Below are 23,562 nucleotides of genomic sequence, written 5' to 3'. Positions count from 1 at the left end.
AAAATATACATAAGTAATGATCTCTTATAGATGACCTGTACTCCTGAAATATAAACTCCACAGGTTCGAGTGATTGTGAGAACAGGACCCTGATGAATGCTTACTGAATATTCATTACTCAATATTCAATATTCATAAATGACCATTCACCAGAAAAAAAGAGTACCATCAAGCAGATGAAAACTGTGAACATGCATTTCACCATGAATGTTTTAAATTGCTTATATAAAAGATGGACAGAAAACAGAGCTGTAAGGGCTCAGGGATGATGAAATGAAGAGGTCACAGAAAGAGATAAAAGTAGAAGAAAAACTCAGGAAAGAAGTGGAAGGAAAAAAATAAAAACATCACAGGAAAGGAGGTGAAACTGAAAGAGGCAAAAAGTACATACAGGCAGAAGTGAGAAAATGCAAACAAAGTAAATAAAAATTTAATAAAGTATTAAAAAGAATCACCAAAAAAGGGACAAATATGAGGGACAGTGAGGAACATCCAACATGTGCATAATGAAGTTCCCAAATGAGGAAACTGAAAGAATGGAACAGAACACATATTCACTGAAATAATTTTAAAATACTCAAAGGGTCGGGCCCCCGGGTGGCTCGGTTGGTTAAGCGTCTGCCTTCAGCTCAGGTCATGATCTCCAGGTCCTGGGATTGAGCCCTGCACTGGGGGGTCCCTATTCAGCGGGGAGTCTGTTTTTCCCTCTCCCTCTGCCCCTCCCCCCAACTCGTTCTCTTTCTCTCTCAAATAAATAAAATCTTACAAAAAAAAAAATACTGAAAAGGCAAATGAATCAGGAATGGTCAAGAAAAGGACAGATTTTAGTAAAATTATTCTATCTCAAAAAGAAAGAATCCTTCAGGAGTCAGGCAAAAAGATCAAGTCACTCATAAGAGGGGAGAAAAACCAGACTTCTCCATAGCAAGACGGAATTCAAAATGAAGGTACAGCCATGGCCATTACAATGCTCAACGAACACAGAATTTTATACCCATCTAAACAGTCACTCCACTATAAAGGAGTTTTAAATGTGCAGAAACAAACCCCAAGGAGCACCCCGTGAAAATCCTCCTTGAGGAATTTACTACATAGTGAACTATAAGCATCCATGGAATGGCTAGAAAAACTGTCAAAAAAAAAAAAAAAACAACCACTTGTGAAGACTGAATCCATTTAACTCTAATAATAAGACAAGGAGAAACATGATGATGATGGCAGCAGAACAGAATGCAAAATACAAGGCCCAACAGTGTAGAGGTGACTTAGGTTAACACTAGCCGGGAGAGGAATGGAGCAAGAACGTGGGAGGTAGCACAATGTCCATGCTTGCCCTGACTCTCACAGCTGGGGCTTACAAATACTCCATGAAAACCATGCTCTCCAGGGCGCCTGGCTGGCTCAGTCAGAGGAGCGTGTGATTCTCGATTCTGGGGTCATGAATTCGAGCCTCGTGCTGGGTGTAGAGATAACTTAAATAAATAAATAAACTTAAAAAAAAAAAAAGACAACCCATGCTCCCCAGGAGGGCAGCCACTAGCCATATGTGGCTATTTAAACTCAAATTTATATTGTTTAATATTAAATAAAGTTTAAGTTCAGCCCCTCAGTCATACCAGCCACATATTCAAGTGCTTAAAAACCACTTTATGGCCAGTGGCTGTCACAGCGGACAGGGCAGATGAACAGGACACACACATCACCACGGAGAGGTCTACTAGACAGTGCTGCCCTAAGCAAATCGAATCACAGAGTACAAATAAACTTCACAAAGGTAAACACCAGTGAAGGTGATATTTTTAAGTAACTAAGACCAGTTGGTAGAAAGAAGAGAGGAGGAAGGAAAGAAGGAGAAATACAATAATTTCATCACTGCTCACGAGAGGGGGTTAATAAATAACGTCTAAAACACAGCAGATGTAGGGCACAACAAAAAGTTGTAAGGGTAACAATTATAACAAATAAAACTCCAAAGTATTAGAAAATCATATAAACAACATAAAGCAAAGAAAAGAAGGCTGGAGAGAGGAAGAAGTTTTAAAAGCTACTTAAAAAACCATCCCCTCAAGTGACACCAAAGCAGCAGTGACAGAACTCATGCCAAACACGTCAGATTAATAAATGGGCTAAATTAATGTCTATTAAAAACAGACATTCAGATTCTATCTCAAAGTAAAACCGAATTTTCTGTTGTATGACAGAGAAGCACCTACAAGAAGAAGAAAGGCTAAGCAAAGGACTCTGAAGCAAGAGCGAAGAAATCAATCACAGGCTGTAATCTGCACATCCGACAAGACTGAGTTCAGGGCGGGAAGGACGGGACGAGACAAAGAAGGGCACTGTGCAACTGCCAGCAGTGTGGCTCGCGGCGAAGACCCACGGCACGACTCCCTGCGATCGAATAACGTGGCATTGACGCTCGCATGCAGAAACTACAGGGGACACCAGCAGAAACTGAGGAAAACACATCCGGTGTGGGAGATGTTAATTTGCCCTGTTAGCTCGTGACAGATAAAAGGATGAGAAGAAGAAAAGGTATAAAGGACCTACAGGACGCGCCAATAAGGTATGACTAATGGCACACGTGGAACCCCACCCCCTGGGGGGCTGTGCTCTTTTTCGTGTCCATAGTTCATGCACAAAAAGTGACCGAACCGGCCTGTAAATAAGTTCAACAGTTCTTTTTTTTTTTTTTTTTGGAAAAAAAAAATAGCAAAGCAAATTATTCAACTTATCAAGAAAAAAAAAAAAAAGAGGAAAGCAAACACAAATTTCCAAAATAAGAAATAGCAGAGATACAGAAGTAATTAAAAGAACAGTAAGAGAATGCATTGTTCAACTGCATGTGAGTCAATCAGAAAAGTTGATAAAGTGAGTTATTCTGGGGCGCCTGGGTGGCTCAGATGTTAAGCGTCTGCCTTCGGCTCAGGTCATGATCCCAGGGTCCTGGGATCGAGCCCCGCATTGGGCTCCCTGCTCCACGGGAAGCCTGCTTCTCCCTCTCCCACTCCCCCTGCTTGTGTTCCCTCTCTCGCTGTCTCTCTCTCTCTCTCTCTGTCAAAATAAATAAATAAAATCTTAAAAAAAAAAGTGAGTTATTCTTCTAGGAAAATATAATTAACCCAAACTAACTATAAAGGAGACATGAAACCTAAGCAAATTGGTCACTGCAGAAAAAGTAGCGAAAGTTATAAATAAGCCCCCGCTCAAAGCACCAGGCCCAGAGAGTTTCTGAGATCATCCCCAAACGTAGAAAGAACAGAAAATTCCAATATTAAACTACTCCAAAACACAGAAAAAGAGCTTCTTTTAAAAAAATAAAGCAAATAAAATAATGACACCAAAAGACAAAATCTATACACATACTCATTCCCACAGAAAGCTAGATTTTTCTCACTTATAACTATCAATCCAAAGGTCCTATATAAAATATTAACAAATACAATCCAGGAACAACTTAAAGGAATATCACACCGTATCCCATGGGATTTAGTCCCGAATGAACGGATAGCTCAATTACTGAGAAAAACTATTAATACAACTCACTATATTAATAGCTCTCCAAAGAAAAATCACAGTTGTCTCTAGAGACGCTGAAAAGTCAGTTGCTAAAATGTTATATCTGTTCTTGGTAAAATTCTTAGTAACCTAAGAAGGATACTTCCTCAACACGACAAAATAGATCGATCTTTCCCAAAAGCCAGCACCAAACTTGATGGGAAATGAGATATGCTGCCTTTAAATCAAGAATAAAATAAGGATGAACACTGTCACCACTATTAATGGACGGCAAGTACTAGTTAATGTAACCAGAGAAATAGTATGAAAATTGAAAAGGAGAAAGTAAAATGGTCATTATCTGCAGATAGTATGACTGTATGCCTAAAAGAACGCACAATTCACTGAAAACTATCAACATGAAGAGAAGAATTTCAGAAGACAGTTGGGTTCAAAATTAATGTGCAGAAATTTATAAGGCATCATGTACAAAAAACAACCAATGAGAAAATAGGCTGGAAGAAAAGTCTTTATTTTCAAAAGAAACTAAGTTAAAATATTATAAGTTAATTTAACAGGAAATGACCAAAAACACTGATAAGACAAAATTTAAAACACAGCTGAGAGGCATAAAACAAATGGAAAGCCATACCATGTTTTTTAATACAAAGTTTTTTTGTTTTTTGTTTTAGATTTTATTTATTTATTTGAGAGAGAGAGAGAGAGAGAGAGAGAGGGAGAGAAAGCACGGTGCGGGCGGGGGAGAAGCAGGCTTCCCACTGAACAGGGAGCCCCCGTGGGGCTCGGTCCCAGGACCCTGAGATCATGACCTGAGCTGAAGGCAGCCGCTTAACCAACAGAGCCACCCAGGGGCCCATGAATACAAAGTTTTAACACCTTCGATGTGTCTACTTGCCCCAAGTTAAGTCTATAAATTTAGACAACAGAATCCTAAGGAAAATAATTCTTTCTGGTGCTATGTGGTATGGTGATATAGACCAGATAAGCTGATTTGAAAATTCTTATACAATAGTCAATGAATGTTGAAGAGAAGAGAAAGGAGACTAGCTCTATGAGATGTTATATCGCCACGATAATTTACAACGTGTGGCACAGGGCACGTACAGGCTGAAAGGTCAATAGGACAAAATGGAGGAGACCAGAAGTAGACCCAGATAGTAGGGGAATTTAACAGATGATAAAAGTAGCATTTTAAGTCCACAGGAAAAGATGGAATAGTCACTAAATGATACTAGAAAACTGGTCAGAGAACTGGAAAAAAAACATTAAGTGGGAGCCATACTGCAAACCTTCATACATGGATAGTTCACAATGCATCAAAGACTTCAACGTTTTTATGCAAACAACCAAAATGTTAGAAGAAACCATTCGGGATGACTTTTAGCATAGCTAAGCGACTCAAAACTCTGAATAAATACTACTACAAATAGAACCCAAAATAAAGTTCGTTTCCTAAAAGTGATTGGGAGTGGTATCACTTACATAAATGATAAACTAGGGAAATAATGCAACGTGGTGTAACAGGCAAATATGAAAATACGCCCAATCTCAATAATAATATGAGAAATAACAATTAAAACTATCATACCTAACAGATTACCAAGACCACACTATTTGAGGATATTGTGTTAGGGGAGGCGGCAATGGGTACTCTCAGATGTTTCTGGCGGGAGTCTGAAATACCATGACCTCATAAAGAACATCTGGCAATACCAAAGACATTTTACAAACACCTAGGCCCAGCAATTCCATTTTAGGAATTTTCCTCAGATATACTGGTACAGGTGAAATGACTTATGAACATGGTTATTCAGGGCAATGCTGTTTGTAATAACAAGACTGTAATAACCTAAATTCCAACAATAGGAAAATGGTGGTTTTTCCCTTGAATGATATCCTGATGATCATTCACATTAGTATACACATGTTCTTTTTTTTTTTTTAAGGCTGTATATTGCATCACTGTGAAAAAACATTGTTGCCATTTGTACATATTTACTTATATATGCATAAAATATCTTTGGCAGGAATCACAAGAAATTGATAGCTTTTGGTTACCCCATCGAGAGGACCTTGATGGATGGTGAGGGGAAGATGGGTCCATCTTGAAACTCATGAATTTAAACCATGCGAGTTAACTATTAACATAATTAATAATAAATCAATTTTAAAGTAAGATCAGTCCCAGAATGGGTGGCCTCTGGACCTAAATGTACAAAGATCTAAGCTCTTTAAATTCTGATAACCCAAGGGCATACTGCTCGCCTTGGGAAAAGATCTAAAGACTGTGTGCTAGAAAGTCACATTTCTGGAGATTATCTCTTGCTTTGAACTTGAACACAACTGCCAGAGAAGCAAAAGCCTCTTATCTAATGCCTCAGCCCTTCTCTCTCCAATATCTTTCCTTTCTGATGGTCCCAGCACCAAGAGGAGCCATCATTGTTCTCAAGAGGCCTCCAAGTACCCAAACTCATCCCGCCTTCCTAACACTGCGGCAGTACTCAGAATCACCTGGGATTCTCCCACTACATCTGGTCTGGAGATCTGGTACACCAGTAGTGGGCTGTCCCTTCATTTACCCACAGAGAATCAAATGCACAACAAAATCACAGGGTAAATCAGTGAGCTGGGTGGGCAAACACAAGTCAAACGATTAATTGCTAAGACAATTGTTGAAACACTAGTCTTTCTTAGTAGCACTCAGAGACCTATTTTGGTTGGAAAACAGAAATCAGAAACATTAGAGAGATTTCAACTTGTTAGGTACTCCCACATCCACAATTCTGTATCACCACTGTTTTCCGTCTTGTTTGAAAAAGAGAACAAATGATTACCAAATATTTCTCCACATAGTCAGTAATGACCAATATTATGTGGTGTTTACCGAAGTTCTAGAAAGAATTTTGAAGAGACTGCATCATCTCCAATCTGTCATTAAAACCCATAATGCTACTCAACAATTCTATTCCTAAATTTTACTCAAGTGAAATGAAAGATTATGTCCACACAAAAATCTGTACCCAAATGTTTCTAGTAGCTTTATTCCAAATCACCCGAATGTCCTCCAACAGGCGCATGGCTGAACACAGCAGTACATCCATACCCAGGGGAGACAACTCAGCAACAGAACGGAACAAACCACTGATACGCACAACAATTTGAATGAGTCTCAAAGGCATTATGCTATGCGTAAGGCCAGATTCAAAAGGCTACCTATCATGTAATCACACTTACGCCACTTACAAGATATTCTGGAAATGGGCAACCAGAGGGACTGAAAGTGGATTGGAACTTGCCAGTGGTTGGGGGGGCGGTGAGGGAAGAAAAGGGGACTATAGAGGACACAGGGGATTTCGGGGAGGGCCCGAACTGTTCCACATCTGGATTGTGGTGGTGGTTATGGTCTCAAAAGAACTCTACACTGGAGAGTAATGTATTGTATGTGATGGTCTCAGTTAAGAAAGCCACAGAGATAATCAAGTATAGAAGGAAATACAGTCATTCTACTTTCTTGACAACAGGGTCACAGTCTGAAAGTGGTTAATATTTAAGTAAAAATCTATGAAAATCAATCAGGTCACTAGCAAGAGAACTGCAACAAAATACTGAGATACTAATTTTGTTTGGCTTACGTACACATACCGCCAAAACAGCAGAAATATCAATACTGTTCCAGGTACTAGGGACAGGGCAAGGGGACAAAAGAGACAAAGCCCTTGCTCTCAGGGGCTTACTTTCGATTTATTCATTCATTCATTCATTTATTGTTTTTATTTTTTTGGGTGGAGGAGAGAGAAAGTGCGAGGGGTGCAGGGGCAGATAGAGAGAGAGAGAAGCCCAAGCAGGCTCTGCGCTGAGCATGGAGCCCAACAGGGGGCTCAATCTCACAACCCTGAGATCATGACCTGAGCTGAAACCAAGAGTTGGATGCTTAACCGCCTGAGCCCCTCAGGCGCCCCTAGGGGCTCACATTTCACTACTGCATTCTGATGCTGTTCTACTCTGCTGGGAGACAGCAGGTTTTCCTAGGTATGCTACCGTATTAGTACAGGTGTAAATACTAAGTAAAACGGGCTGACAAAACTTGCGGCAATTGTCCAATGTGGATGTCTCTGAAATTTCCAGTTCTGAAACTTTCTTGAGAGTCTGGAAAAGAAATCTGAGCCCCTGAGTAAAAGTTTCAAAGGGGCAAAATAAGATTGCCAGTCCTAGTCACAAAAAGTAAAACTTTTAAAAGTAAATATGGAGTCTTTCGTGCAGGAGTGTTCCATTAGAATCCTGTTCCATTAGCTGTGTGCTTTCAGCGGTTGGATACTACATATTAGCAAAACTGTGAGTTAACGGAGATTACTGGATTTTAGATTTCAATAACCATAAAACTCATGGAAAGTTTGGAGCACTGACATTTGTTTGAACTACTGGCATAAGTGAACGTAAAGACTGGGGACTATAAACCAGGAGTTTCGGTGAGCTCCGATTACAGGAGGCTGGGAGCTGCCCTAATTATATGCCAAAGTAATGGCCGTGGAATACAGGGAGTTATAGCCGACCCACTTACATAATGAACAGCTCCTACAGCCACCAAAGTGCACCCCGGGCAGAGTGAACTAACGTATGAAAGAGAACAGTAGATCAAGTCCAAGGCAGAGCCTGGACCCAGGAGGAGAGGGCCAGAGGTGGGTGGAGCACAGCCCACAGGGCTGCTGACAGGCAGGAGGGGGACGAGAGAGTGCACGGCCCGACAGGATGGCGGCAGCAGCCTCTGCTCCCCGTGGCCCAGTGGCGCCCGGGCGCCATGCCCATGGCATGGCGGACACCCTGACCATGGCGACCCCAGGACCACGCTGTGGGAGGCTGGGAATGTCAAGTGCCAATTCTCGAGTGTGTTTATGGAGCAGTGAAGGAGGGGGACGGGGAATGTTACTTTCCATCTGATACTCCTTCCGATTACTTGAATTTTCTTAACAAGTGAAAACATGCACATTTTTTAAATTTACAGAACGAATCTGAAAAGTATGATCAAATGAACACTACTAGAGCTGTTTTAAATTAAAAAAAGGTGGGTTTTTTTTCCTGATTATTACTGAAGAGAGGAATTTCTGCCCTTTTATCCCTTTTCTTTGATGGGACTCCTGTTCCTTTCCCAAAGATGGTGATTTGGGTTTTAGAGTAATGGTCTTAAAAGACCTTTTCTTTTCTTTTCTTTTCTTTTAAGATTTTATTTGAGAGAGAGAGAGAGAGAGCATGAGCGGGGGGAGGGGCAGAGGGAGAAGGAAAAGCAGACTCCCCGCTGAGCAGGGAGCCCGATGAGGGACTCAATCCCAGGACCCTGGGATCATGACCTGAGCTGAAGGCAGACACTTAACTGAGCCACCCAGGCGCCCTTAAATGATCTTTTCTGATAAAACAAAGGGCAGACCAATTTTTGGCTGCCATCATGCCAGGTGTGTGACAGAAAACCATAAGCATAGAGAAGAATGTTAGCACAGAGGACAGGGTGGTGAGGATGAATGGAACCCAGCCATCATTAGGAAGCACACGTGCCAATGTCACACACCAGGAGATCCTGCCCAATAGCCAGGAGGACAGCTGGTGTAAGCCCTCGGTTTCTCAGAGGCACACTCTTTCTGAGCATCAGCATCTGGGATCAGAAAAGCATGATCAGGTACAGGTTCCTAGCAAGAATCAAGGGCTACCGACAATCTCACATTGCCCTTCCCAGGACAAGGAGACCAAAAGTGAGGGTGGTCAGACCCCACCAGCTTCTGCTGGGACTCCCGGCCCAAGAACCCCAGGTGAGCAGGTTGTCAAGGAGGAAACTGGTAGAAGATGAACGAACAATGTGGGTTCTGTGTGGAGTGGGTAATCTGTGTGGAGTAGGGGGCTATCTTTTCTGATTTAAATTCTCCAGTGAATAAAAGCAAAGTGTTGTCAGCTTGGTTGCCTGCACTGCATTGTATCTGAAAGTTAAGAGAACTTTTTCAGTTTTGGCATAAGACAAAATAAAATGGGATGGTATGAAGAACTTCAACCTTGTTGGCTCTGGCCGGTCACTACATCGTACAACCAATACTTTTCAAACTGTGAGCCACTGGGCCCCAGGCCCGTGCAGACACTTTGGGATTTGAGGATGAGTCGGGGAAGGCAGGGTGGGAATTGCTTCAAATGGAAAAGCTCTGATTTTATATGGTTATAAGACAGACTATTTTAACACATATAGAAATTGATATATTAGAATTCTAAATTTTTTTTAAAGATTTTATTTATTTATTTGACAGAGAGAGACAGCAAGAACAGGAACACAAGCAGGTGGAGTGGGAGAGGGAGAAGCAGGCTTCCTACTGAGCAGGGAGCCCGATGTGGGACTTGATCCCAGGACCCTGGGATCATGACCTGAGCCGAAGGCAGACGCTTAACGACTGAGCCACCCAGGCACCCTAATATATTAGAATTCTATATAAGATTTCATTTAATAAAAAGTTTCATTGCTTTAGTTTTTTTTTTTTTTAAATCTTCATCCTAAACAATGTTGTTCATCTTCTTGAGCTGTTTATAAACTCACTTTAGTTTTCGAGATGAAAGGTAATATACATTTTCCATCACCTAGAGAAAGGTACATTGCTCTGAGCCTGAATGTTCTTCTACCTGTCAGTGAGAAAGTAGACTTTCTCTTCAATACAGATAACAAAACACCCGGACAGTCTTTTTAAGAGTTGCTCACCATATATGTTGGGAAAATTGGACAGCCACATGCAAAAGAATGAAACTGGACCACTTCCTTACACCACACCCAAAAATAGACTCCAAATGGTTGAAAGACCTAAACGTGAGACAGGAGTCCATCAAAATCCTAAAGGAGAACACAGGCAGCAACCTCTTTGACCTCAGTCGCAGCAACTTCTTCCTAGAAACATCGCCAAAGACAAGAGAAGCAAGGGCAAAAATGAACTATTGGGATTTCATCAAGATAAAAAGCTTTTGCACAGCAAAAGAAACAGTCTACAAAACCAAAAGACAACCAACAGAATGGGAGAAAATTTTGCAAATGACATATCTGATAAAGGGCTAGTATCCAAAATCTATAAAGAACTTATCAAACTCAACACCCAAAGAATAAATAATCCAATCAAGAAATGGGCAGAAGACATGAACAGACATTTTTCCAAAGACATCCAAATGGCCAAAAGACACATGAAAAAATGCTCCACATCGCTCGGCATCAGGGAAGTCCAAATCAAAACCTCAATGAGATACCAGCTCACACCAGTCAGAATGGCTAAAATTAACAAGTCAGGAAACGACAGATGTTGGCGGGGATGCGGAGAAAGGGGAACCCTCCTACACTGTTGGTGGGAATGCAAGCTGGTGCAACCACTCTGGAAAACGGTATGGAGGTTCCTCAAACAGTTGAAAATAGAGCTACCATACAATCCAGCAATTGCACTACTGGGTATTTACCCCAAAGATACAAATGTAGGGATCCGAAGGGGTACGTGCACCCCGATGTTTATAGCAGCAATGACCACAATAGCCAAACTGTGGAAAGAGCCAAGATGTCCATCGACAGAGGAATGGATAAAGAAGATGTGGTATATATACACAATGGAATATTATGCAGCCATCAAAAGGAATGAGATCTTGCCATTTGCAACGACATGGATGGAACTGGAGGGTGTTATGCTGAGTGAAGTAAGTCAAACAGAGAAAGACATGTATCATATGACCTCACTGATATGAGGAATTCTTAATCTCAGGAAACAAACTGAGGGTTGCTGGAGTGGTGGGGGGTGGGAGGGATGGGGTGGCTGGGTGATAGACATTGGGGAGGGTATGTGCTATGGCGAGTGCTGTGAATTGTGCAAGACTGCTGAATCACAGATCTGTACCTCTGAAACAAATAATGCAATATATGTTAAGAAAAAAAAAAGAAGAAGATAGCAGGAGGGGAAGAATGAAGGGGGGGAATTGGAGGGGGAGACGAACCATGAGAGACAATGGATTCTGAAAAACAAACTGAGGGTTCTAGAGGGGAGGGGGGTGGGGGGATGGGTTAGCCTGGTGATGGGTATTAAAGAGGGCATGTTCTGCGTGGAGCACTGGGTGTTATGCACAAACAATGAATCATGGAACACTACATCCAAAACTAATGATGTAATGTATGGTGATTAACATAACAATAAAAAATTAAAAAAAAAAAAAGAGTTGCTCACCATATAAATGTGTCCAGAAAGTCTTGTGTTCAGGTAGAAGACAATAACTGAAATTGATAGGCATTCTTCACTTCACGAAAGTATTTTTACAAAAGTTGGCCCTTTACCTGTTTGTGTTTGTACGGAAAGCATCTGAAAGGACCCAGAACCCCACAGTCAGAGAGCAGCAGTGCCCAACACACCAGAGAGCCCAACACCCTGGATCTCCAACCACATGTGGGAATCCTGGTGGCTCTGAAGCAAGCCACTATGCTAACTGATGGCTCCTTAACCTCTCCATCCAGATGGTTTATTTCTGAGCTTCAGAACACTGTGCTTTTCTTGTTGGCATGATACTCTCGGTTGCTGATTTGTTAAGAATGCTCTTCTGGAACTTCCACGTCTTCATCTGCTCACGGGGAGGGGAAACAGGTCAGCCCACCTGCCCAATGGCTCACAAGTGACTGTTTTCTTTTTTCTTTTTTTTAAAGATTTTATTTATTTATTCATGAAAGACAGAGAGAAAGAGAGAGAGAGAGGCAGAGGGAGAAGCAGGCTCCCAAGTCGATCCCTGGACCCTGGGATCATGACCTGAGCCGAAGGCAGACGCTTAACCATCTGAGCCACCCAGGCGCCCAACAAATGACTGTTTTCTGAACAAAAGTTGAAGCCAAGAAAACAAAGCAGGGGTGGAGGTGAGGTCATAGACCTGTTTACTGAAAGAATTCCATTTATATATCACGACTACTTGATGAAAAAGAACATTGAGTGAGAACAAGAGATATTCAGAGTTAGGGGGTTAAAAACTCCCAAAGTGTAGCCGACACGAAAGTGGAAAGCAAATGGAAAACTGACTTCAAATCGCAACTTTTCCAGAACAGGCCTGTGCTAAGAGGGCGGAGAACAAGCAGGGTGAGCACAAGTGCAGGAAGAGCAATGGAGGCAGGAGGGGCCAAGGACAGGGCGAAGGGACGGCCAAGCAGTCAGGTCAGCGTGGCCCAAAGCTGAGGCAGTGAGTGACGCCCCATTCACAGGAGGAGAACCAGGAGCGGGCGAGCTAAGGGAGGCAGAGCAGGGACCATCTGGAGGAGGGTTAGCACGACTGCAAGTGCGTAGGACAGACCAGCGGGGCTCTGCCAACTCAGGTTGGGGCAGTAGTAGAGGAGGAGTCAAGAGGGGGAACAAGAGGAGAAGAGAGGCGCCATCTCCCCGAAACCTGCCCGTGCCACTGGCTCCCCAGACTGTGACCAGCACTGCTAGGAGGTCAGCGCTGGGGGACAATCACCCGCTGGAAGCAGGCCAGGGCAAAGATGCAAAGATGCAGGCTGAGGGTGTGGCTGGCTCCACCGGCAGAGCCAGGATGTTGCAAGGTCGGGAGGTCCACACGGGACTAGCATCAAGAGGAAGGCAGAGGAAACCCAACCACCCTGCTGGAGTCAGAGCAGCCTGCTGGGAGTCAAGGGTCCCTCTGCTGCAGAGTCTAGCAACCCACATGCCCACAGCGGTCAGACAAGCTTTACTAATGCTCAGGCCGGTACAAAACGTGCTGTCACAAACACCAAACGGAGAACTACATGATTCATTTTACAGCACCCAGTTTTCAAACAGGCTTGGATAATTCTGAAAATGACTCTCTTGCATTGCATCAGGGTGAGGTTATGATTTCGGAGACAGGCCTTTTCAGGAGCGTTCAATTATTCAAGAGAGAAGAGGCCCACTCAAAGTTAAGATGACAGCGATTCCTAAAAGGTTCATAGCTCCCCCAAATTATCTTGGGATCCCTCCTGGCTCATTTTTGTACCCTAAGCACTTTGCAACAGCATTCACCGGACTGACCATTCATGTATCAAGAATCCAACAGTACAAAGCACAATAGTTACGCTTTTTTTCCATACCACTCTGGTTTTGCAATTTTTCTTCATAATAATGAACTGTTACATATAGGATTTTTCCTCTTTAATTTTTTAAAAGATTTTATTTACTTAAGAGAGAGAGGGGGGAACACAAGTGGGGGGAGGGGCAGTGGGAGAGGGATAAACAGACTCTCCACTGAGTAGGGAGCCCCACGTGGGGCTCAATTCCAGGACCCTGAGATCGTGACCTGAGCTGAAGGCAGATGCTTAACCAACTGAGCCACCCAGGCGGCCCTCCTATTTAATTTTTCAACAGGAAATTACATGCAAGCTAAATAAGCCAAAATGGAAATCTAGAGGTTCTTGTGGGAACCGTAACCAGCCCACTGTGCACAGATTCCTTATCACTATAACCTGGTTACACTGGATAGCAAAGCTCTTATTTATGGTTTTCACAAACACGATATTTAACAGTGTCACTTTCATGAGTACATGTGCCAGGATTTTAGAATGTAAAACATTCTGAATCTGTAAAAACAAATGAATCATATTTATATTACAAAAAGATTTACTGCAGGGTTCTTTCAATCAATAAGCTCCTCTGGTCCACTGAAAACATAACATACTTTATGATGCAGTTGAGTCAAACTTTTTTGATCAGGAACACCTCTCCTGCACCATGCAAGAAGCATACAGGCACACCCAAACCACACTCGGCTCCCAGTGACCAAACCCGCTGGTGCTCCCTATCGGGGTTCCCAGGGCACTGGCCCTCCTTCCTCCAAGGCCACCGTGGACAGACATCCGACGATCTGAGAAGCATCTGATAGGCACTTACTTGGACAGTGTACTAACTTCCGGATCCACATCATGGCAGACACAGCAATTCTGAGTGAATAGACATTACCGAAAAGCACACCGATACCAACACTCACCATCTGAGCCCCTGCTAACTACAATCAAATGTCTTAAAACATTATCTCATTTAATCTCACAACAAAACCTTTCATTAGGTATCAGCTCCATCCTCCAGATGACAAAAATTAAGACCTGGAGAAGGCATACAGAAGTGTGATTTCAAAGATTTATTCTTCTCAGTGCCCTTGGCATGTCAGTGAGTTCTCTGATCCTCAGTCTTCTGAACCATAAAATGAAGGGGGGGATTCTTCAGTGTTAGTGGGGGCTAAAGCAGTCTGTGAGTGAGTTGGAAAGGGCCATACTAGTATGTTATTATAAAACAGTATTAGTTAAGTGCTCTCATGGGATATTAGAACATGCACTAGAAATATGGAATTAGGGAATTTTTTTTTTGATGATCTTGTACCATACATGGGGCTTTGGAAACACAAGTCAAGTTTCTGGACTCAATGAGAAGGACTCTCAGAGTGGAATGGCAAGGATGCTTCAAGCTCTGAGGAAGGTCTATTTACTCTGAACTGTGTAAATTGTGAAGACGCCAGGAAACAAATTTTGGACAGTTTTCTATTATTTTCTATATCTGAATTTGAAGAGAATCACACTGACAGGAATTTGGAAGTCCCCATTCCCATATTTATCTGAATCATTCTCTTAAAAATGATTGTCCTAGAGCAAATACAAGTAATGGGGGGTTCGTGTGTAGCTCTGGGGCTATGCCAAAATAAGAATCTTACCAACACCTGTCTGGAATTTATGCCTAAAATATTATTTGTAATTACAAAGGAAAATCTATACTATACCTATAAGACCTAGCTTTCCCTTTCTGATCAATGCATTTATAAAACTATTAGCTTTATGAATTTTGTTTAAATGTTTTAAGGCTTCAACTATCATTTAATAAAGTTTTTGAGTGCCTACTGAGTGGGCAGGTACTGATAGGCCTAGGTATATAAATATAAACAAAACAGTATTTTAGTTAGGCACACTCAAAGAACATATTAATTACAAGTTTAATCAGTGCAATGACAGAAGAATATATAAAATGTGTTGCTAACGTATTACAGGTTACCACCAAATTACTGAAAACTTTCCGTGATATTAAGTCTTCTCCTGACCACTGGACCCGACATTTCTCTGCTCCACTGTGACCTCACATTCCTGTTCAAGGTACTCTTCTCATAAGGAATTTTCTAAAATTTAAATTTAAATGTAAGCATTATTGTAAGTCTATGAGAGTTGTTTTTAAGATTTATTTATTTGAGAGAGAGAGAGTGTGCACACAAGAGAGTGAGTGACAAGCTGCAGGAGGGGCAAAGGGAGAGGGAGAAGCAGGCTCCCCGCTGAGCAGGGAGCCTGATGTGGAGTTCGATCCCACGACCCTGAGATCATGACCTGAGCTGAAATCAAGAGTCAGTGGCTTAACCTGAGCCACCCAGGCGCCCGAGAGTTGTTTTTATAACGGAAATGAAAACACACACTTCTAAACAATTCAGGTGTCAAACAAAAAGCCATAATGGAAATTGGAAGACATTTTAGTACAATTATAAAATTGCCACAAGTCACATCTCATGAGACAGGGAAGTAGAGCATTATTTTGGGGTCTTCCCACGTCCACAGAGCGTGAGGTTGCTGCACCAGGCGGCCTCAGCAGGGTCCTTTGGAGCAGCGACTTCAGACAGCTCATGGGCAGAGCAGTTCTACTTCTTCCCATCTCCCTGGCGCTCCTGGCCTTGTCCCTCTCTGGCAGGAGCTGGGTGGGGTTACAGGGGTGTCTGCTTTACAGAAACTCCAGCCAACCCACTAGAAACAAAAGACCGGCGGGATGCAGCTAAAGCAGTCCTTAGAGGGAAATGTCTGCATTTTTAAGAGGCTACAGGGGCGCCTGGGTGGCTCAGTCGTTAAGTATCTGCTTTCGGCTCAGGTCATGATCCCAAGGTCCCGGAATTGAGCTCCACATTGGGCTCCCTGCTCGCCGGGAAGCCCGTTTCTCCCTCTCCTACTCCCCCTGCTTGTGTTCCCTCTCTCGCTATCTCTCTCTGTCAAATAAATAAATAAATAAATAAAATCTTAAAAAAAAAAAAGAGGAGGCTACAATTTAAGAAGTTGAACAGCCAACTTAGGAAGGTAAAACAGAAGTACAGGAAAAGAGCCGAATAAATTCAAGGAAAAGAGAATAAATATCTGGAAAGATGATAAAGTGAAATCCCTTTAAAAAACTGCTGCCAAATGAGATTCTAGAAGTGCCTGGAAAAGCCTGGGAAACAAAGGAAACAAAAGCTTTTACTGGGCCCGGACTGTTCACTCTGCCGCCGGGTCTGCTCCTCCTGCTGGGAATGAACAGGTGCGTCTCTGGTCTCTGGTGGGAGGGAGACCCCAGCCTGGCGCTTACATTTCAAAACTAGGTGCAAGCATCACAACCTCAGTGAGGCTCCAGAGGACCCTATCTTCCCCCCACAAAATGTCGATGCCCTGCTTTGTGCTCATCAGATCCCACAGATGCTCCTATTTGAGCACTTGATCACCTTTTGTTTATGTATTTACCTGTCTCTCTTTACGACCTGCAAGCCTCATGAGATCATCAGAAACTGGCTGAGTAAATTTGGTTGGATTTAATAAAAACCTACAAAAGGATGAGATTGACAGATGTCCAAGATAAAGATACACCGTTAAGCAGAAAGAACAAGCCGTGCGTGCGCACACGCTTGTGTGTGTGTGTGTGTGTGTGTGTGTATGCACACGTACACCATTCATCACAGGAAATACCTGGAATAGTACACGAAGTGTCAGCGGACACCTCCAGGGACAGAAAAGGGGGAAAGAGGAGGAAAAACTTACTCTTCACTTTCCAGCCTTTTGTAAAATGTTAAGTCATTCACATGGCATGTATTACATTTATATATTTTTTAAATGATTCAACAGTGATTTTTTTACAAGTCCATCATTTCGTCAATAAGCATTTTTTTCCTAGGAAAAAACCCAAACACCAATTTTAAACCCAAGTATAACTTAGGTTCTCTGGTATCCACAGAATGAAAGCCATTTTCAAATGCTTTCATGACAACTAAAACACTGAAAAGCATAGTAACAGAATCAGTACATTTTCTGAGTAGAAGTCATAGTTTTTTTATTTTTTAATTTTTTAAAAATATTTATTTATTTGGGGCGCCTGGGTGGCTCAGTTGGTTAAGCGACTGCCTTCGGCTCAGGTCATGATCCTGGAGTCCTGGGATCGAGTCCCACATCGGGCTCCCTGCTCAGCAGGGAGTCTGCTTCTCCCTCTGACCCTCTTCTCTCGTGCTCTGTCTCTCATTCTCTCTCTGACAAATAAATACATATTTTTTTATTTATTTATTTGAGAGAGAGAGAGCACGCAAGCAGGGGGAGCAGTAGACTCCCCGCTGAGCAGGGAGCCCGGATGAGGGACTCAATCCCAGGACCCCGGGATCATGACCTGAGCCAAAGGCAGATGCTTAACCGACTGAGCCACCCAGGCATCCCAAAGTCATAGCTTTTTAAATGGAAATATTACAGTGCTATTTAAAGCACTCCTAGGAAATTGATAACAACTATTTCTACATTATAAATTCTTCCATTTGCACAAAAATGGCCACTCTTAAGGAGGCGGTATCACAGATTGTTGGAAGCACAAAGCTGTCTGGCCTGAGCTAGAATCCAGGCTGTCTGAGTTGGGAAGCCTTGGGCAAATTCCACAACCCGCTTAGGCCTCAGTTTCCTCATTAGTAAAACGGAGTGACGCGGCCTGGCTAACGCAACTCTACGCCAGTGCTTCCCAAGCACCTCTAAGTGCAAGAGAAGACTCTTTTTTTTTTTTACGATTTTATTTACCTATTTTTCAGAAAGAGAGAGCACAAGCAGGGGGAGTGGCAGGAAGAGGGAGAAGCAGGCTCCCCGCTGAGCAGAGAGCCCGATGCGGGACTCCATCCCAGGACCCTGAGATCATGACCTGAGCCGAAATCAAGAGTCAGACACTTAACCAACTGAACTACCCAGGCGTCCCGAGAAGATTGCTTTATGTGGCTACACAGGCAAACGTGCTTCGCGTGAACGACACTCACTTATGACCTAAAGATCAGGCTAACGTGGGTGGCAGCCACGTCAAACTATGACAATTACAGGTGCCCGCTGAGAAGTCTAATCCTTAGTAACGGAAACTTTACCAATGCTGTTAAGATGTACAGAGAACATCGAAAACTTGCATTAGTTCCACCTGTAGCCAGTAAGAGTGGGGAGAATGGGAAAAGAGAGGCACCCCTTGCACAATCATGGCACAAACTATGCTTGCAACACAAACCGTTCACAGGCACTGAGACCACCAAGCAACTGGCCAGCAAGGGTCCTGCCACCTGGAGCTTAGGAAGCAGCCAGGGCAGCGCTGGCCACCTATTCCATCTATCCTGAACCACAGATGACAGAGTCTAATACCTGAGCCATAGGCACATAGGTCCAAATACATAACTTTTGTTGACTGATTAGACTTCAGTCTAGTAACTTTTTTTTTTTTTTTTGGCTTCTAAATGACATATAGCAACCATCTGTTCAGGAGAAATTACCTTGATTTTTCTTTCATAATTGCCATATAAGGTCCCCCGACACAAGATTAAGAAACACGGCCATAAGCCAGCCACTGCAGATTCTGTTCCCATTCATGGTACCAAGGGACGAGCACTGGTTGAGCAAAGCTGACACCACCTTCAGCTCTCTCCCAACCACGAGGCCCTCCGGCTGGGTCAACTTTACCACTTCAGTTCTTGCACCTTTTCTCAATGTACTTTTCATTACTTGTACCATTATTTAAAACCACAGAAAACATCTCACCTGGAACATCTATGAATGGAGTATGTTGAGTTTCTGATGAAATAATAATTATTAAAGCAAAATGTATATAGTCTCCTATCACTGCCTCCCCCAGCTCTTATTCTGAATATCCAAGCTACAGAAAAGTTAATCTCTTAACAAAGAAGAAACAGAGAATACAAAGTAGAAAGGCAACTGGAGCCTACACACAGTGCTGGTGGAATGTACAACAGCACAGGTGCTTTGGAAAACAGTTTGATGGGTCTTCAAAAAGTTAAACATAGCGGGGCGCCTGGGTGGCTCAGTCAGTTAAGTGTCTGACTCTGGATTTTGGCTCAGGTCATGATCTCAGGGTCATGAGACAGAGCCCCTCATTGGGCTCCGTGCTGGGCATGGAGCCTGCTTAAGATTCTCTCTCTCCCTTTGCCCGCCCCACCCCTCCAGCTCATGCATGTGCTGGCTCTCTTAAAAAAAAAAGTTAAACACAAAAGTATCATATCATCCAGCAATTCCATTCCTCTGCATATATCCAAGAGAAATGAAAACATATGTTCACACAAAAACTTGTACTAGAATGTTCAGAGTAGCATTATTCATAAAAGCTGAAAAGTTCATTTTTCAACCCAAATAAATATCCATCAACAGATGAATGGGTAAATAAAAGATGGCCTATCCATACAATGGAATATTACTCAGCCATAAAAAGGAACTAGGAACTGATACATGCTACAGGTATGAACATTATGCTGAAAAACATGCTAAGCAAAAGAAGCCAGTCACAAAAGGCCATATATATGAAATTTCCAGGATAGGCAAATCCATGGAGACAGAAAGCAGATCTCTGATTGCCAGGGGCTGAAAGGTAAGGAGGATGAGGAATATCTGCTAATTGGTACAAGGTTTCTTTTTGGGTGGATCAAAATGTTCTAAAATTAGATGGTGGTAATTATTTGAGCAACTGTGAATATATTAAAACCACTGAATTCTATACCTTAAATGGGTAAATTCTATGGTATCTGAATTACATCTCAATAAAACTGTTATTAAAAAAGAATATAAAGTAGACTCATAAAGCTTTCAATTAGAGTTGTCAATTATTAACACTTTGCCCTATTTGCTCTCTCTCTTCTCACGTGCACGCACACACAATCTGGTTGGACTATTCAAAATTCAGTTATTGTCATACTTTACTCCTGAATACGTCAGTATGTGGACTATTCTACACAGCATGGCCAAAATACAAATATCACACTAGGGAAATTCAATACAAAGCTATTATTTAATATATAGCCCATACCCAAACTTATTTCTCAAAAATTATGCACTGTATTTGGTTGTCATATCCCTCTAGTTTCTTTTAATCTAGAAAAATTCCTTTTTCATGACATTCACATTTTTTAAGAATGCAGGCCAATTATTTCAGTGTTCCTCAATTTGGAAATGCCTGATTGTTTCCTTATGAATTGATCTAAGTTGAACCTTTTTGGTAGGAATACTACATAAAAGAGTTGTTCCCTTTTCAGCACATCAGGCCAGACCCTCTATGATCATGCCAGAACATACTGTCAGCAGTATCATTAGTGGTGACAGTGAGGTCATGCTCACTGTTGAGCGTGGCTAGACTGGTGATGGATGATCTGATTCCTCCATTAGGAAGGTAGCTTTTTCCCTCTAAAATTAATAATTTGGGAGGTGACCATTTGAGTCTGTGTAAACATCAGGTTTCCCCAGAAGTGTTGCACTCAAAAGGGTTTAGCATCTGTTCATGATCTTTGCCTGCCTGGTATTCAATCCCTTTTGAGACTGCGCTGCATTTATGGGACCAACCACTACTCTCAATTTTATTCCAGTGTGAGCTAGCTGTGATTTCAGCGCTGGCTGCACATTACAATGGTATCTTTGGGAGTGGGACCCGGGCAATCATACTTTAAAATTCCCAGGGTGACTGATTCTGATGCAGAGTGGGGTTGAGCTACAGGAACCTTGCATCATCCGCGTTTTGCAAATAAGGAAACTGAGGCCAGAGGAGGTTAAATGATTGGAGAGTAGCACAAAACTTGTTAATGCCGTCATCAAGATTTTTATTTTTTTGTACTTGCATTTTAATATGCCATGCCCTCTGTACATCATTCAAAGAGTAAAAAAACGAATAACTTTTCCATGGTGTTAGAGCTGACGTATTTTTTTTTTTCAAGGCGAATTCTGCCTTTCATTCATTAAGACCTCTGCAGTCACGTCGGGAGTGAGGGAACGGGGCATGTGGACACCAAGCTCCTCCGCCCTCAATGGACAGCTCAAGCTCTGGACCCAAGGCCGAGCGGATGTTCAAAGGGCCAGCGGTTAAAAGCTGCAGCTCAGGCGCCGGCCCCTCGGCCCGTACGCCCGAGGACGTGGCGGGCACCGGGGTCCTCCGAAGGGCTGCGGGCCGCGCGCGGGGCACACCTGGCGGGGACCCACCTGGCGGAGCGCTCTGCCCGGCCCAGGGACACCCAGAACTGCGCGGGGCCCTGCAGACGACGGACCTTGCAGACCCGCCCACCCTACTTACCCCGGCGTGATAAACCTTGTTCGCTCTCTTAATCTTAATGTCCAGGGAGGTCCCCATTTCGATACTCGGCTGAGGGCGCGACTTCCTGACGCGCGTGACCCGAGGGGAAGGCGGGTCGCCCCGCCCCTCCGAGCCGGGCCCCGCCCCCTTTCTCCTCTCCGCCTGCAGTCGTTTCAGGAGCTCTCGCTCCCCATTCCAGATCGACTCTCCCGCCTTCCTTCTTCCGGTGCTGGGGCGGGCCTTAGCGCAGGCCGAGAAGCTGTCACCCTTCGCCCCGCCCCTGCCGGGCGTGAGGGGCGGAACCAGGCCGGCCCCACCCTTTCCGTAAAGACGGTCTTACCACCGGAAATATCCTCCTCTCCCTCGTTTACTGGAGGGTGGGAGAAAACGGCTCTCTCCCAGCGTGCCCCGCGGTGGTGGGCGGTGCCGAGCCCGCAGCACGGGCCCTGCTTCTGCCGGGAAGGTGAGGCTCCCGTCAGGCTGTGCGGTGCACAGGCGCTGCGCTATGGAGTTGGCGTTAAGGCCGTCATAGCTTGTGACTGCGTTCCCGCCCCACTCCCTCCTCTCGTCGTCTCTAGTCCTCCACCAGTCTCTCCCGGGGGCTCTGAGGACCAGCGTCCTCGGCTCTGCGGCGCTAACCCCCCTTCCCGCGGCCTCGCGCTCCGGGCCCGCAAGGCGCCGATTGGCGGGCGGCCCAGCCGGCCCGCCTCCGCCTCTGCCGCCGGGCCGGGGGCCAAGGTCTCGGGGAGCGCCGGGTGACCTCGCCCCGCTCCGAGCCACGGCGCTGGGTCCCCGCAGCCCCGGGGCCGCGGGGGCTTGTGGGTACTTCCCCGGCGCGCGCCCTGGAACGCGGTACTGAATATTCATGTCGGTGCGCAGAATGCGGGAATGCGCGGCCCGCAGGCCCTGGGTCCCGGCGGCCGGTGGATGGGAGAACCTCGGAGCCGGGGCGGACTTGCCGAGTCTCCTTTTCATTCCCGGCCAGAGCCGATTGAACCAGACGCAAGACATTAGCTTGGTTTGGGCGGAGACTTGCCTCCAGGCAGGGCAGCAATACAGTGCTAGGCAACACACTGCTTTGACTGAAATAAAATTCCTTGTAGATGTTTTAAACCAGGACTTTTGCAATAAGCAGATAGGTAAATTTTCGTTATTTTGGTAACTGACAGTGCGGTGAAGAAGTGCTTTTTGTTTTTAAATTCCTTAGTTCTGATGTCTGTTTTAGAGTGCATCACTTTTAGGATTACATTAGAAATTTTCTGTAAAACAATTTCATGAGTCAGTATCACCGGTGGCTCCCTCTTGAGAATTTAAGCATTTTATAGGACGACAGTGATGATGCTGTAGCTACAATTGCTTTTGAAGGGTGCTACAAGATGGTATTCCGCAATATTCAGGTCTCCGGTTTCAGCTCCTTCCTCTCTGCCCTCAGGGCTTCAATCTCTCTTGGATGTCTTCCTGCAACCCAAACTCAGTAATTCTAAAACAATTCATTAGGGATTTAATAATCACAGTCTAGTCTACTTGCAGTTCAGGAAATGAATCCCTCTCCATCAGACTCACCCATCATTTCCATTTGGTAAAATATCAATCTCTGTAGACAATGCAGGGAAGCAGGAAAAGAAACATAAGGATCCACATTCTAGACTTGTTTGCTCAGCAAACGTGCTTTATACTTAGTTTACAACAGAATATTTCTTGTTCCTTGAGGTCAGGTATG

At 43.8% G+C, this 23,562-nt stretch overlaps 1 protein-coding gene across 1 annotated transcript in view; it reads right to left on the bottom strand.

Moving 5' to 3' along the window:
* Window positions 1–22,349, bottom strand: part of VPS26C (VPS26 endosomal protein sorting factor C) — a 45,121-nt gene extending 22,772 nt beyond the window's left edge. Inside the window, exon 1 of the mRNA XM_028116512.2 lies at window positions 21,843–22,349. Coding sequence (XP_027972313.2) covers window positions 21,843–21,899 — 57 coding nt within the window. The 5' untranslated portion in view covers window positions 21,900–22,349. The remainder of the gene's footprint in view (window positions 1–21,842) is intronic.
* Window positions 22,350–23,562: the final 1,213 nt, after the last annotated feature.

This window comes from Eumetopias jubatus, unplaced genomic scaffold, assembly GCF_037043125.1.
Source record: "Eumetopias jubatus isolate StellerSeaLion01/CBP00866 unplaced genomic scaffold, mEumJub1_p1.0 scaffold_1, whole genome shotgun sequence".
NCBI classification, from domain to species: Eukaryota; Metazoa; Chordata; class Mammalia; order Carnivora; family Otariidae; genus Eumetopias; species Eumetopias jubatus.
This window is presented reverse-complemented; position numbering and strand designations above follow the sequence as displayed.